The sequence below is a fragment of the Trachurus japonicus genome, chromosome 5, assembly GCF_045865225.1.
Source record: "Trachurus japonicus isolate A0001 chromosome 5, Traja_1.0".
In the NCBI taxonomy this organism is placed as follows: Eukaryota; Metazoa; Chordata; class Actinopteri; order Carangiformes; family Carangidae; genus Trachurus; species Trachurus japonicus.
The window spans coordinates 11,837,932-11,853,360 of record NC_140911.1 but is presented as its reverse complement, the minus strand read 5'-3'; the positions used below and the strand labels follow the sequence as shown (position 1 = coordinate 11,853,360).

Sequence of the window (15,429 nt, the reverse complement as noted above, 5' to 3'; positions counted from 1 at the left end):
ACTACGACTTGGTAGCGTTCCAGGTAACCCGTAGCTCGTGTTTTTACCGTCCTGTTGTCTGTGAAAGTTCCCTATAACGGCCACTCGTAACTTCCGACCCGTGAACTCGTACCAGATCGAACTGGTATGACTTCACAGGAAGGAAAAACACAAAGTACGAGTTTCCTTGAACGCACCATGAGTTAGCAGCCCCCGCCCTTGTCAGGCATCAATTGGTCCTCGTGCTACGTCACCACATTCACGCGCATCCCTTGGCTGCACACACAGCCCTTCATGCTGTTCTCTCCCCTCATTGGATAACACTTGTATCCCACAAGGAAAATTTTCTCCTCGGGTTACAGCAGAGCAGAGTGACGGAGAGACTCGTGTTTAGGCTGAAATACTTCATGTAAGTGATTGCTGACGGAAAATAGGACTATTTAGGACTTATATTAACAAAAACATTCCACTGATATCTGCTTTAATAGTGTTGAGTGAAACACAGTCATTCAACATATTCATTGTGGACTTAACTTCTGAATATTAGCTCACTGATCATATTAAAAAGAGCAGATAATGATCAGTCATATTACTGCATGCTTATGTATCAGCATAGTGCAGCATTAAGCAGTCAGTGTCTTACGTACAATATGTTGTGTATTTCAGCAATGCACGGTTTCTTGTCAGTGGGCTCCGTGCTGCTGTCTATCACATCCTCAGCCTGGCAAAAATACTGTTATTTGCAAATTGAGTGGGTGGCGTTGATTTTCCTGTTGGCTTGAGGAAAGCAGTGGGGTACCAGAGGGAATGTTTATTTAGCACTGTGCCACAACTGCGATGAGCACCACCTTAACAAAAGCAGCTCCATATGCTCGGTCTGGACCTTTTTACCAGCTCCACTCGCAGCAAGTCATCACAGTGACGCTAACCCCACGTTTTTTTAAATTTCTTTTCATGTATGCTCTAGTTTGTCTATATTTAACTGTTTTAGCTGATGTCACAAACTTCATTCATAAATCCACCAAATCACAGGGGAAAAAAAGTATTTTACAGCTCATTAAAAACCGATCAAATCAGGAGGAGAGGCAGTAAATACAAGGTGAGACATTCAGAGTAAAAGCAAGAACTGTGAAAAAGAGGCTCCAGTAAGAGAGGCATTAAAGGTGAAAGAATTATCTGAATAAAATCAGATGTAAAATCACTTCTAAAACCAGCAACTGTGAAAATGTTAAAATCACACTGACTTGAACCTGACCCTTTTTTTGTGATGTCTTTTTTTGTGCCTCTTGTGGCTCCTTTGTGTCATTCTCTCAGCTCGCTTTAACAGTGGTAATAACTGACCCACCGGGGTGCCCATTTTTATGTCTGGCAGGGCTGGCGGCTCAGACTTGGCTGCCCCGGTTTGCATGGGAGAGAGAGAGAGAGAGTGCCTGAGTCTGAAGGGAATACAAGAGGAAGAGGTGGGAGAGGAGGATAGATGAGGGCAGGGGCGGAGGAGGAGGAGGGGGTTAAACAGGGGAGAAATAAGGACAGTGAGAGAAAGAGGATGGGGAGCTGTGACACTGGAGAACAGTGGAGCGGAGGAGACAGGGAGGCGATGGTGACAGGAAGAGGAGAGGGGAGGCGTGCATGGTCGACAGGTGAATGTGGTGTGGGCGGATGCAGAGGGATGAGGGAGGCATGCTCCATGTGGATGCACAAAGCAGCCAGTGCAGAGTTACAGTACTACCTGCCATCTGCATTATGCACATGTAATGTCTCTACACAAGGGCTGCGTTGGCCTCCTCTGGGGTATTGTCGAGGCTCTACAAGCAGGATGAGACAAAGAGCATAAGCGTGTCACTGCGTGTGTACTGTATGTGTGTGTGTGTGTGTGGAGGGCTCGGTGGTCGGTGGTCACGGCTGCTTGCCCGCTCTGTTTTAGGCGCGTCTGTGCTGCGCTCGCTGCTCTGTTGGACAGCGTGTTCTCTGCTGTACGAGTCCAGAGAAGAGCAGCGGAGCAGAATGACACCAGCCTGAGCAGCCTGCCAAACACCGCTGTGGATGGCAAGACGCACTAAAATATACAGGACACACACTGACGCACACAGACACACACAACAGAACACACAAAGTTGCCTGCACACTCGCATACACTCAAATAAGCTTACAGTACAAAGGGGCAGACCAGATCACATACACAAAGGTCCACACATCCAAACTACACGATAGACAAAGAACAGAATACATATAGGCTGTAAACACACATACACTCACACATACTTGACTGAGTGGTTTAGTATTCTTGATAGTTTCACTCTTTCATACACCTACAGTACGGAGGAATAGGGCAATTGATTCAGTAGATATTTTAGTCTGTGTCTGTTAAAAGCTAAGCACAACACTGTTCCTGTTTTTATACAGTGTCTGATCTGCTGACCTTGAAGCAGCACCGTCCACTATAATGCATTACCCACATCTGTGCACTTTCATCTACAGTATATGACATAGTACTATACAAAGATTTCCTTGTATTTCCTGTAGTTCATTCTTCAATTTATTTATTCACATTTAGTTCTTGTTGAAAGTAATATGTTGAAGGCTGCACTGACCGAGTGACACTCTTCACCCAGAGAGACGTACGATGAGCAAACAAGGCCACCCGGTGGCTGGAAATCATGACATCTCCTTTTAGATATTTTATTGTTCTTCCAATCAGACTAAAAGAGTTCATTTTGATGGACAGTCCGTGGGGAAGTCCCTGTCCCTACCCCAAATGCGACTCTGACTGTGACCCAGTTGAAAATAACAATATATTCATTATGTCCAGTGACAAACCATCAATTCATATTAACTTTCACAGTTATAAAAGATGGCAAATGAATGGAGCTGCTTGTCCAGTAAGTGTCTGACAGCAAAGTCTGGTGCCGTCATGTTAGTATCCGATTTTATCTTCAGATCTGAACATCTGTGGAAAAAAAGTGCACTGACAAATGGACGTAGAAGATACAAAGGGGTCAGGTAGTAACATAACTACATGTGGTGCATGTACAGCTCCCACATAGCCAGAGGCAGACCTACACTCAGTCCCGTCTGCCGCCTGATGCAGTTAAGTCCAGTGGTAGCATTGATTGAACCTGTGGTAAAATATGTATGGTTTTTTTAATATTATTATTAAGTTGTTGAAGGACTCACTGACCAGGAGGCCTTCATCTCAGAAAAACCCTGAAGCTACTTCTGTGTTAATTTATTTCAAATTCAATTTTTCATACTTAGGGATGTTCTTTTTTTCAAGGTTAAGATGAAAAAACAAATTACATGCACTAAAGAACAATGACAATGGATACATACAGGCTACTGTTTGCATTTACATCAATGTAACATCAGTTACTAAACTCCTTAGCATGGTTTGTGCGTTAACTTTCCTTGTCTTAAAACTAAGGCTGTGAAATTCGTTCCAATTAGGCTTTATTTTATAAATGTTCTTATATATCTCTATCTCTTTTTTATGTGTGCTACAGTATCTGCCACTTATCTCATGCCTTCCCTTTTTATCCTACCATCTCCCTCTCTCTTTATCTCTCTCTCTCTCTCACAGACACAGTCTCTCTATCAGTAGCTAGTCTCAGCGTTGTCTCTTTCTGCCGCTTTCATCTCCATTTAACAGCGTGGCAGATCAGATCCCACCACCTGATTTGAATGCGCTTTGTGAACAGGATTTTTAATGAATAGCAGAGCATTTATGAATATCTCCACACTAAGTAGATGTGTCAGGAATCAGGGTCACGGTCCCAGCCCCATGTGGGTAGGCGGTGAATGGTAAACCCAAGAGCCGGCGCTCTGCCCTTACAAAGAGCCTAAGACACTCCTCTGACAGAGCTGCACAATGGCAATGCCTTACAGACCACATTTCTGTTCCCATGCCAACTGGCACCACCGCAGGCAGCAGACAGACCCGCAGAGACCTTGCTGGTTTTATTGGAGAATTAACATCGAAATTAATATATGTAAGGACAGACATTCTCAAAGTAGCTGTACTTTGAACTTACTCCTACACATTATGAACACACACACACACACACACGCACGAGCATTCGTATGCAGCGTTTTGCAGTGCACGTGTCCTCGAGCCTTGTTTCTCCAGCTGCACCACAAGAGAGCTGTCTAAGTGACAACAATTAGCCTGCTCAGTTCAAGCTAATTGAAGTCATTTACATAATACATGCCTGCCATCACGATTCATCTGTGGACAATTCAAGCAGGTCTGTGTCATATTGTCACAACCTGATGTTAAATCAACCTCCCCCCGCCCCTCCCCACCGTGTCTTGATAAATGATCCCCAAAAGAAAGCCATAATTTCATACAAAGCTTATCACTCACATTAGGATGTTCTCCACTGGGTTGTAGTTTTTTTTAATGAAAATATGGATTGCATTTGCCAACATAGACAGATGTGCACATTGTCAAAACTGTGTTTACTATCCATCCCATTACGCATGCAATTACTCAGAGGCTGAAAACAAGCAGCCTCATTTGTGTGATGCTAAGCTGCAGTGGCTGTGGAGATCTAATGCTTTATTAGCCTGTTTGTTTGGGAGCTGCTTTTGACAGGAAACTGGGCGATGAATTAAATAGATGGGTTGATAAAGAGCTTGCTGTGCAGAATTCTTCATGCTGAATTTTGGGAAAAATCATGCTGCCATAGCTCTTAACAGCCGATCTGTTCCTTGGTTGATTTATGAAATCAATTTGTCTTGTTATCAGCCGCCAGAGTTTACAAGATAAGATCAGAGCACATGCATTTCAACTTGGGGGTAAAGGAAGATGAGTGATAGAATGGGTGTGTGTTGTGTGTGTATGTGTGTGTTTGCGCTCACAGTATCAGTCATATCGGGCCTTCATGTCGTTGTATCATGCTGTGAATCATGGGATAATGATGCACTGAGTGTTGATTAAATTTGGCAATGAAATGAAAGGATTTTCCAGATTGTTGAATCTGAGACTGTCGATTCCTCCTGTGTTTTGTGTGGTATAATGGCAGATTCATGTCAGCCGTCTCTGGAGAATCTCCTCTGATGCACTCAACAGTCCAACACCATCTCTCCCTGTCTATTTCGGTGTCTCATCTGTCCCAACTCTTTACTCATATGTGAAGTGGAAAAACTTCAAACGCCCCCTGTACCCAAACCCACCCGCCCATACACACGGTACTTTACCCTTGAAGCAGCGTGCGAGTGTGTACGTGTGTGTGTGCATATTCAAACACGAGAGTCCTTTCTTTTGTCTCAGTCAAGCAGCACAACCCTCCAAAATTCATTCAAGGCTGGGCTCCATGAGCTTAGCAGCAAAGGATGGAGCGCAATCGTCCCAGTCAGCCTGATGCGCCTTAGACCTTCTCTTCATGCTTTCCCAGGAGAAGCCAAGGGAAATGCTTTTTTGACATTGCCACCATCTAGTTTGGGGAGAGATTGATATGAAAAAGAATTAAGCCCCCCCCCTTCCACCCGTGTACTCCGGTTCAGGAACAGATAAGCAGTTTGTTTTGCCAAAGACGTCAAAGCAGGGAATCAGAGGTGACAGCAGTGGGGATGAGATATTTCAAGATACATCTTGATGGATGCGGGTTAATCTTAAGCCTGCCAGATGTGTCAAGGATTTGCAAATACCTCATGGAGTAAATCTCACTGTGCTGTTCTCTAATTCTGTATCCCCTTTCCCCTTTCCCTCTCTGTCTCTGCAGTGAAGTTTGAGGATTGCCAGCGTAACAGGGAGGTGGGCTTTATCAGCAGCGACCCCTATTTCAGTGTGAGGCCTGATGGGACGGTGTACACGGAGCAGGAAGTGGCCAACCTGACAGATCCCGTACAGTTCATGGTGACAGCCCGGGGGCTCCATGACGCACACATCTGGGAAACCACCGTTAAGCTGGCGTTGGCTGGACACCCCCATCCTCTACCACTTACTAAGGTAATTAGAAATACCATCTTGACAAATACAGAATCACAGGTATGCTGCCGGGAGTGCTGGAACTGTTTACTCTATGATTTAATTTGATTTAATTGCCAGTATTAATGATTATTCAAATAACTGAGTAGTGTAACTCACTGGTTAATATTAACTGGATGTCTACCACTAAAATCACTGTGTTTGCCATTGTTGGAAACCACTGATCACACTGTGCTGTATATAAATCTGGATGTAGCGTCAAATGTTTCTGAAAAGTTTTCAATCTCAGCGAGGGCTGCCCCTCTGTCACCATCTTGGGACAACAAGCCAAATTATTTATCTGACGTTGGTAGCCTATAAAAAAACATCCTCCACATAAACAACACAAAAACAGCACAAAGGTCATGTTCAGTGAATTAGCTGAGCTGATGCCGAGCAGAAAGCCAGCAGAATCTGATGGCACCAACCTTTCGCTCAAACTAGCAGCCCTGCCCTCAGCTGTGCGTGCCTTAACAAAACTGAAACAATTGAGTTGTAAAAATGTCACACACTTGCATACAGTAGAGACCAAAAACCATTTTGTACCAGGCTGTACGCATGTTTATTTCTGTTGTAAAAGCTGCACATTTCAGGAGTCTATGGGGATTGAGTTGCTTTAGGAGCCAGAACAAGAACCTGCAGTTTGTGGCACCTCAGTGTTGACTTCATTTTTCAGCTGTGTGGAAATGACCTTAACTCATATAGTGAAGTGAGAGGAAGTTTTGCCTCAGTGCTGATTTTATTTTTACTGCTACATTTTTGTTTAGTTGTTTTAGTGCGGGGTTATGATTTTACGATCTAGTTACCAAGTGGCAAAACACCACACTTATCAACCTCAGGGAAATCCTGTTATGATTTTTATACCTCCATGCTGGTGACGTCCAGAGCTGGGTGCATATTGGTTTTGGGTTGTCTCTCCATCTGCCGTATTCTTGTGGACTCCACTGTGGGACAAAACTTTAAACTTGCCACAAATATTCACTAGGAATAAATGATGAATTAATTCTTTTGGGTGTTAAAGGTCAAGGCTGTGATGACCTACAGTAATAAAAAACAGTTTTGGGCTGGACACAGTTTCGCTGTGAAGGAACTTTTTTGTCTGGCACAAATGTATGTTAAGACTAAAGCATTAACAGATTTGGGCAATCAAATATAAAGGTTATGGTCACTTGCCTTGTGAACACAATATTTATAACACCCAGACGGAATTGCTATACATTTGGAAAACCCATTCATCAATTAAACCCAAGTTATTTTCTATTGTTTGGTTCATTTGTTCTCAGCAGGTTTATACTGAGCCAGAGATAAAGATACCTGACTCTTCAATTAGATAAATGAGTTTATTAAGTCATCCGAATAATTTTGCATCAGGAGCTCAGTATTTGGAACGAGCAGATTTCATATTGCATCTTCTCCTGTTCACCTCATCTCAGATTATAGCTACAGGTTTTTGTGAATCACCTTGGAATCCAGTTAAAACTGTTTCTGCCTAATCAGCCAATAAACCATGGGTACAGATCTTTGTTTGAGTTATTTTCAACTTTAGTTAATTTTAAATGTCGAAAGCTAAACCTAATTATATTTGATAGAAAGAAAACACTGGAGGAGGATTTATATTTGATAAGAGGATTTGAAACTGGATTTAGTTTCAATAAAATGCTATTAAAACCCAGGCCTTGACTCTTTCTGTGTAGATATACTTCAGTGCTTGGTGCAGAAACTGTGAAGTGTCTATCTGATAAATGTTCCCATCAATCAGCAAAGAAGTTTACTGAACAAATAAAACATGAACGAGGTGAAATGTGAAACATACTTTAATGATCAGACCCATTCAGTCTTCCTTGCAAGGACACTTTGCCGTCTCCTTTTTGACCCTGTATGCACACACACTTCCTCATCATGTACATGGTCTTTGTGTTGTTCAGCTGTATCCAAGGTAACATTTTTATGAAAGAGTGCATGCACAGCAGTGAAGTAGCAGGACTGTTTTATATGTGACAAGTTGAGACATGACCCTATTTGCTACCAAGGCTCTATTAGCTAACGGAGACTGTAAAATTACACAGGGCCAAATGTAACCACTGTTACTGACTTCCACTGGGGCTGCACTTTGTTGAGTGACAAAGCCATTATCATTTCTCCTGCAGTACTTGTTGAACGCCATTGGGCTTAATGTTCAGTCATGTTTCTAATCATGACAAAAAGCCCAAGACTCATGTAGCTAAAATAATTGCGGAGTGGGGATTAAAATTCTGCCCACTCCTGGCAGTGCAATAATGGAGACTGGGAAATAATTGACATTGATTGAGCTAATGTTCCACTCAGGCGGAGTCTGCGAGGACCAGGTGATGTAGTTTCACTGTATAATTATGATCCCCACATAGTGGAGTTAGAGAAAGATTCAATAATTGAACAAGAAATATGTGTGTTTTTTTAAATTAAAAACACATTATATACGTACAGCTCAGTATGCGTTTTAGTGTCCTTACACATGTCCTTGTCATTTATTCATCAGGAACCACAGTTCGAATCTCCAGTCTCCTGAATGGAAAATTGCTGGTGTGCCCTGAGGAAAAATTAAAATAAATACTTGTTTCATCATGAGCACAGCCATAAAAGATGGAATTATTAAAATAAAGTGTGAGCTTGAGGAAAATATGTGACAGGAACATGGGTGACAAAATTTCTATTTAAGGGACTAAACAAATGAACAGTTTGGTTGGTGATTAATATGATGTTGTATATTTGCATATCTTTGTTGCTTCTTTCATACTGCACAGTGCAAGACTGTCATCTCTCATAGTTTCACATTGTTCCAGTGACATAGGATAAAGGACTTCATTGAAACAGTGAGTGACAACCTCCACAAGGCTGAAAAATCACCCTTTTTAGCAGTTTGTCGTTACCAACATCAACTATTTATGACTTGAGTGGGAAGGGTGACATTTATAAGTGATCACAGTTTTATGGTAGGCTTGTTCAGTCTGGTTGATTCATTTTGTGTTACATTCTGTACTCTCCAGAATTGAGCGTTTATTAAAATGCAACCGCCGTAATTTAACACGATGGCAGAAAATTTGTCCATAGTGGCAGAGTCCTGGGGCGTCACCAGACCCCTTTTACTGGGGCACAACCCCAGTATAAATGAGCTGTGCCCCAGTATAAATAAATGTCATATAGGCAGTACACTTTAATGCTTAAAGAATAAGCAAAGTCAGTTCAGACTGAGTTGTGCCCCAGTAGAGCTTAATGGGTGGCAACACCCCTGGTGGAGTCTGTGACCTGCTGTAATGTCAGGCAGCGCTGCGGACCAGACTCTGTGGGTGAGGTCATGTTGTGAAGTTGGTCAGGACTTCCTGTTCCCTGCAGCCATCCCTGGTCTGCCCCCTCACTATGAAAGTTTGCTCATTGATAAAATACAGTACATGTCTCACCAATCTAAAAGGCAAATCATACAGTACTTAGTAGTGTTTGTGTAGTGTTTACACGATTTGCTTGACAAAAGTTTAAACTTTTGTAAAGTATGAAACAGTACAGTAGAATAGCTGTCATTCTATGATAAACACAATCTTGCTTGTGTTTATTAGCCCTACTTTATATATCTGACAACAACAAATTACTCCAAGAAATTTTTTTTTTTTTAATTCAGACATGGAGGTGGATTTTCTATATTTGCAGAAATGAACCATTTATTTTGGACACTTCCCCAATAAACTATTGAAATGCAACTGTTTCCTAAACAGTTAAACTTTCTGATTTGTAGCAGTAACAGTAACACTGTGCTGTTTGCAGTTGCATTCAAGTTAAAACAGTAGAGTGCATTCCAGTGTTTCTGAACTGTGTTGCCCGTTTTCCTTTTCCAGTTCAGTTAACACAGAGATGAATAGTTGTTATCTGAGCCCATCTCTTTTTTTCTTTTTTCTGAAAGTCAATAGTTGTTTTAGAAAAGAGGTTATCATAATCGCATCAGCTAACCGCAACCTCTCTCGGCATAATCAACATGGCCACGGCAGCGGAGGAGAGAAGCAGCTCAGGATATCCTCTTCTGCCCAGTGGCAATTAAAAGACAGAGTGTGGAGAGACAAATAATGTGAGAGAGAGAAACGCTGCACTCTAACAAATCGCATGCATGGTTCAAATCTCCTCAGATGAACAGGCCTCAGTACACGATATACTCCTGCTTTGTTGTGCAGCACCAGTCACAGTGCATTGATTTGCTTTTAATAACTGGCTTGGTTTCTCTCTGTTCTGTTTTAGTAGCAGGAATTAGCATACTCGGAATGTGCTCCATGGACGACCAGCTCATTTTACTATTTAATTTTCCAGTGTACAATATACCACAGCAATTGAAGTGTAGAGCATCTTTGGCCTGAGAGCCCTTTCTACCGTGTTTATGTACTCAGGCTATCGCACCTCACACAGGTAGGGCCTCTCGTTGAGTGCTCTCCAACTCGTGCTGATTTCATGGCACATTGGTTTGCCTTCTCCACCAGCTTAGAGCCCATCAGTTATGCACCAGTGGATTTGGAGTCGACCGGTTGTCAGAGAAGGGTTTTAGTGCTTATTTGATTTGAATTTTTTTACCGCCTGCTCCCCAGACAGCCTCACCTGTTCAAGGTAGATTACAGCAAAGGCCAGCAGCTGGGTGGAACAGGGGAAGCTTGGTGTTGTTGAAAGGCAACCCTGGCATGTCGGATGGTTGCTCTTTTGCTCTGTGCTCTAACTCTGATTTTAGCTAGATTATATTGAAAATCCACACCAAAAATCTGCATGTCTCAATAGCGGCAACTAGAATTTCAATATTTTTGAATGCAGAGTTAGATTTCAAATTTATTTCTTTTTCATTTCTTCTTCAATCCAGTTGTTGAGAGAAGATCTCGTGGGAGAATGTTCTCACTGAAGACTACTGTAGCACTGGTCTTTTTTATTTTTTTATCAAAGTGAACCAGCAAACTGCAGCTCTAAAGACATAAAAAACATCAAAAGACCTGAATGAAATGTTTTCAGAGCCGCACTGAACAGAGAATGGGGAATGAGCACATGCTCTTTTTGTATTGTTCTGCCTGTTTGTCAGGCTGATAACCTCCAGATGTCAGCTCCAGGGCTCGGGGGTTGCAGGCCTGAAGAATGCTGCAGCAATGCGCAGGCTGCCTGGGAGCAGAGAGCTGCCAGCTGGCCCTTTCTGCCTCTGGGTTTCAGGAGCCCCAGGCGCATCACAGACACACTAACTGAATGCCTGTCATGTGTTGCACACTCACACACACACACACACACACACACACACACATGCATCCACACCCACACACTGGGACACACAAACACACAGACAAATACACCGGCACATATGTTCATGCATTATTTTTGCACATTCGTACGTGACACGTGCGTGCACACATGCTCATATCAAGGCCAGCACGTATGATTTCCCATATGTGCATAGAGGCATGTCGAACTCAATGCACTTGCACATGCTGTAGTATAGACATACACACACACATCCAGACAAACAAAAAAAAGAAATCCAAAAAATCTAATAAGCACCTACAGTAGCCTCCTGGCAGCCCACAGAAAGCATGTTCCAGTTTTTCCTTCTTCCCTTTGTTATTCTGGCATTGTCACGGTGCCAACGGCCTGTCAAATGCCTTGCTATTTGAAAGTGACAGTCACATGCAGCCACTGTGCTGATATCATCCACATGCAGCCTTACAATAAGGGATGTCTCCGTTTCATTGTTTCTCTCCGAGTCGGTCTCTCTGCCTGACCGTTTCTCTTCTTCATTTCTATTCTGGCAACACTGACAAAGGAATGTCGGGGCCTGATCAATCGGACGCTTCACCCCTGTTATCGTAAGGCCTGATGGGTTTGCCGCCGTCAGCAGGCTGATTGGTGGATGGAGTGACTAGTTATTCACTCTGTTTTTCCGCTGATAGCCAGAAAGGCGGATAAAGACTTTATCGTGGCAGCAGTGCACCAGAGTGAGCATTTATGAGGAGGAGGCCTCATACTGTACATGTTTTCTGTATTCATCGCTGCACATATGCACCGACACACAGACAGTCCTGATGACTCATCATCGTCTGCCAGAGAGGGTGTTGTTTATCCTCTGTTGCATGTTTGTTATTTTATATAGTGTTTGTTTTCCCTTTGTTTTTGTTTATTTGTTTCAAATGAGCATCTGCAAATATTCACACACACACACACACACACACACACACACACACACACACACACACAGCCACAACACACACATATTCACAGAGAGAGACTAATTCCACCCGCTGCCCACGTAGGAGACTGGCACGCTCTCTGTCTCACCCATGCCAGTTGGTACCTGTGCGTGTTTTGGATGAGCGAACCTGGAACGAGAGTTATCTTATCTGGGAAACACATCTGGTCCCCTCGTTCCTCTTTCTGTCCTCTAACCATCCACCCAGGTCGCTCCCATCCCTCTCCGTCAAGCTCATGCCCAGATAAACCAACAGACCTGGCCGTCCAGAGACCCGCACTGTGCTTGCAGTCCAGTCCTCTGAGCTGTGAATGCGTAAGGACTTAAAACAAAAGATGAAAAATATGCGCCGTGTTTGCTCAGGTGTAGCTTACGGTTTGCCTCGTTCACAGGCAAAGCAGGTGTGTGTTGATAGGATGAACCTCTGCTCTGTGTTTGGCAACGTGGCGCCGGTCACTCATGTGTACGCGCTGGTTGGTTGTTTGTGCCTGTGCGATGCGTTGTGTGTGTTCCAGGTGGGATAAGGAGGAGAATTTCCACTGTGCTTCAGGTGACAGCGGCACACTGCCAGTGAATGTGTGTGTGTGTGTGTGTGTGTGTGTGTACGCAGGGCGCACAGACAACAATAGGATTAGGTGGATTACAGCAATACAACCATCTTACACAGGAGGACACCATAGAGGATTGGGGGAAAACACTCTTCTTTTACACACCCTTCTAACCCTTATTTCACCTGGCAAGATGAGTAAGAACACAATCTTCTTTCTGCAGCTATAGCCAGGGGGAGTCCTCACAGGGGAAGGGTGTGTGTGTGTGTGTACACCCATACGTTCCCACATAGGAGTTGCCCATAATGCCATGGCTCTGTATGATCTTCAAAGAAGGCTCAACATCAAAAATAACAAGAAGCAACATACATACAAACCTGGGGAATAGAATTGTAGTCCAGGAGTCCACATACTATTTGTGCTTTCCACACTTTTTGAGGAAAATCATTGTTAGTCCATCTGGGCATGTTTTATTCAATGACAGACTTCTATCAGGGTTAAGTGTCAGATTTTTTGTCCTCAGCAGGGTCAGAGAAGGCAGGTACAAGCAGAAATAATGTTGTCTGCATAAGAATACAGTATGTGCAGGGTTGCAGACACAGCAAAGCATCTCTGAACAAAACCCAGCCACGTAAAGCCAGAGGTGGTCTCGCTTTCTTAGGCAGAAGCCGAGGGCGGGGGGTTGGCTCAGGTGTCTTGCCAAGGGCCTAATGAAATGTGATGCAGCAGCTCTCAAACAAAAAGAAAAGGTTTATTTATGTTTGCTTGTGTTTGCTTCTCTGCCACTCTCCCAAAATGGCTTTATTGTTTGTGTGACATCCAGTATTTTAGTTTCAATTTTAGCAGAGAGGGAAACTTGTCATTTCACAACACTTTACAGATTCATCTTCCAGCCTGTTGTGGCAAAATTGCATTCTTCAAATGATAACATGCGCAAGCTATTCAGTACGAGATGTGTGGTGATATGATATATTTGGCTTTTTCTTTGCAGGTTGGCATTGAAGAAATGTTGTCAAGAGTCTGGGAATCCCAGCCCAGAGTTATCAAGTTTGCTCGAAGACATCAGAGAGGCTCCTCTGTCAATGGGCTGAGGCGACAGAAGAGAGATTGGGTCATCCCACCTATCAATGTGCCTGAGAACTCCCGAGGACCCTTCCCCCACATGCTTGTCAGAGTGAGTGACAGTTTGTATAATTTCAGCAAATACCACACATCCTCTCCTGATGTGGAATGTCTTTCTTGTACTGCAGAACTTTTATGTAACTTGTCTTTGCAAAGAAGGTAAGATCTGAACAAAAAGCTAAGTAGACAACCTACATATTCTTTCTAAGTACTTGCTCAGACCAGCTAGAGAGAGGAGTGGGGAATATACTACGTATAATATCTCTTAGAAACAGTACAAGGCCAGGGCTCTCAGCATTCTGGTGTTTTCTTTCAAGCACGCCCAGCAGGTGAAAAGCACGACTCTGGTCTCCGATTTAGTCGTGATGTGGGCATTGTGTAGCACTGCCGCCGTCAAACTCCACACAGAAGGGCATGCAGGTTAGCTTAATTGGCAACTCTAAATTGCCTATAGGTGTCAGCTACAGTCCCAGGATGAGCAGTATACTGTAGAAGATGAATGAAAAAGATTATTATTTGACCAATATAACTGATCTAAGGTTAAGTTATGTGATGTTTCTTGCAGTTAATGTAACTGGTGGAGATTTTCTCACAAGTAAAAAAGTAAAAAAAAAAAAGAAACCGCTTGCATGATGATCGAAACTGTTGCACAATTGATCACGTCGCCTCAAGAGTACCCCCCCCCCCTTACCGGGAACTCCCACCTCCCACAGTGGAAACACGGCTATAATAGCAGATACAGCACAGTCTGTGTTTTCTGATGACATCCAAACGTTAAAGGAATGTTTCAAAAGCAGGAAGTTAGCATTTTTATTTAATCTGCTATGATATATGTTAATGATTCTGCAGATTTAATTTTTTCTGCGGAGGCACAGTTTTGCATCACCATGAAGTTGCAGACAAAGCTTTAAGATGTGCAAAGTCATTAATCATCTGCTCACTTGAATATTTATTCATTTAACATGTAATTTTAGGATTTTTAGATCATTTGTCTTGACGTTTTTGCCCTTACTCTTTCTTATTACAGTATGGGGAGACTTATAGAGAGAGTCATGAAGTTTTTGATATTCATGATTCTGTTTTGTAAATGTTGCTCATTGTGAAACTGCATGCTTTAATGAAGTCCTTTTATATGCCTATCTGTGTCTGTCCACCAGCCTCTCAATGAAAAGAGCAGCAAAGAAAAAGCCCAATTTCACAGAGCAACATTTTTGCTTAAATGAAATGAAATAATCAAACAAATGAAAATGCCGAAGCAGAAAAAAAAGAATAATTCAATGGGGCACACAGCCACCATTAGAAGAAATATTCATTATGATGTACATTGTACATTTGACAACCATCATTTAGATTCAGAAGTGCAGACTAAATAAAAAGGAAATATTGATGTGCAAACTGCCCTTATTTTCCCATCTCTACTTTTCCTCCACAACACATCTTAGAAAAAAGGTGTGGACAACTGCACAAGACTCACAACCACGACCACACGTCTTGTATCACTTATTGTGCATGTGTGTTGTTTATCTAAGATGCAGCAGGATGTACGTGATTCATATCTTTGCAGTTTAAAAGTTGTTAGATGTCTAAGT

The 15,429-nt window shown here is 42.8% G+C and overlaps 1 protein-coding gene across 3 annotated transcripts in view; it reads left to right on the top strand.

Annotated features, from left to right (window-relative positions):
* The window catches only part of cdh4 (cadherin 4, type 1, R-cadherin (retinal)), a 192,765-nt gene that overhangs the window by 109,329 nt on the left and 68,007 nt on the right, over nucleotides 1–15,429 (top strand). For all 3 annotated transcript variants that reach the window (XM_085776207.1, XM_085776206.1, XM_085776208.1), the window contains 2 exons: nucleotides 5,700–5,926; nucleotides 13,710–13,892. In XM_085776207.1, coding sequence (XP_085632333.1) covers nucleotides 5,700–5,926; nucleotides 13,710–13,892 — 410 coding nt within the window. The remainder of the gene's footprint in view (nucleotides 1–5,699; nucleotides 5,927–13,709; nucleotides 13,893–15,429) is intronic.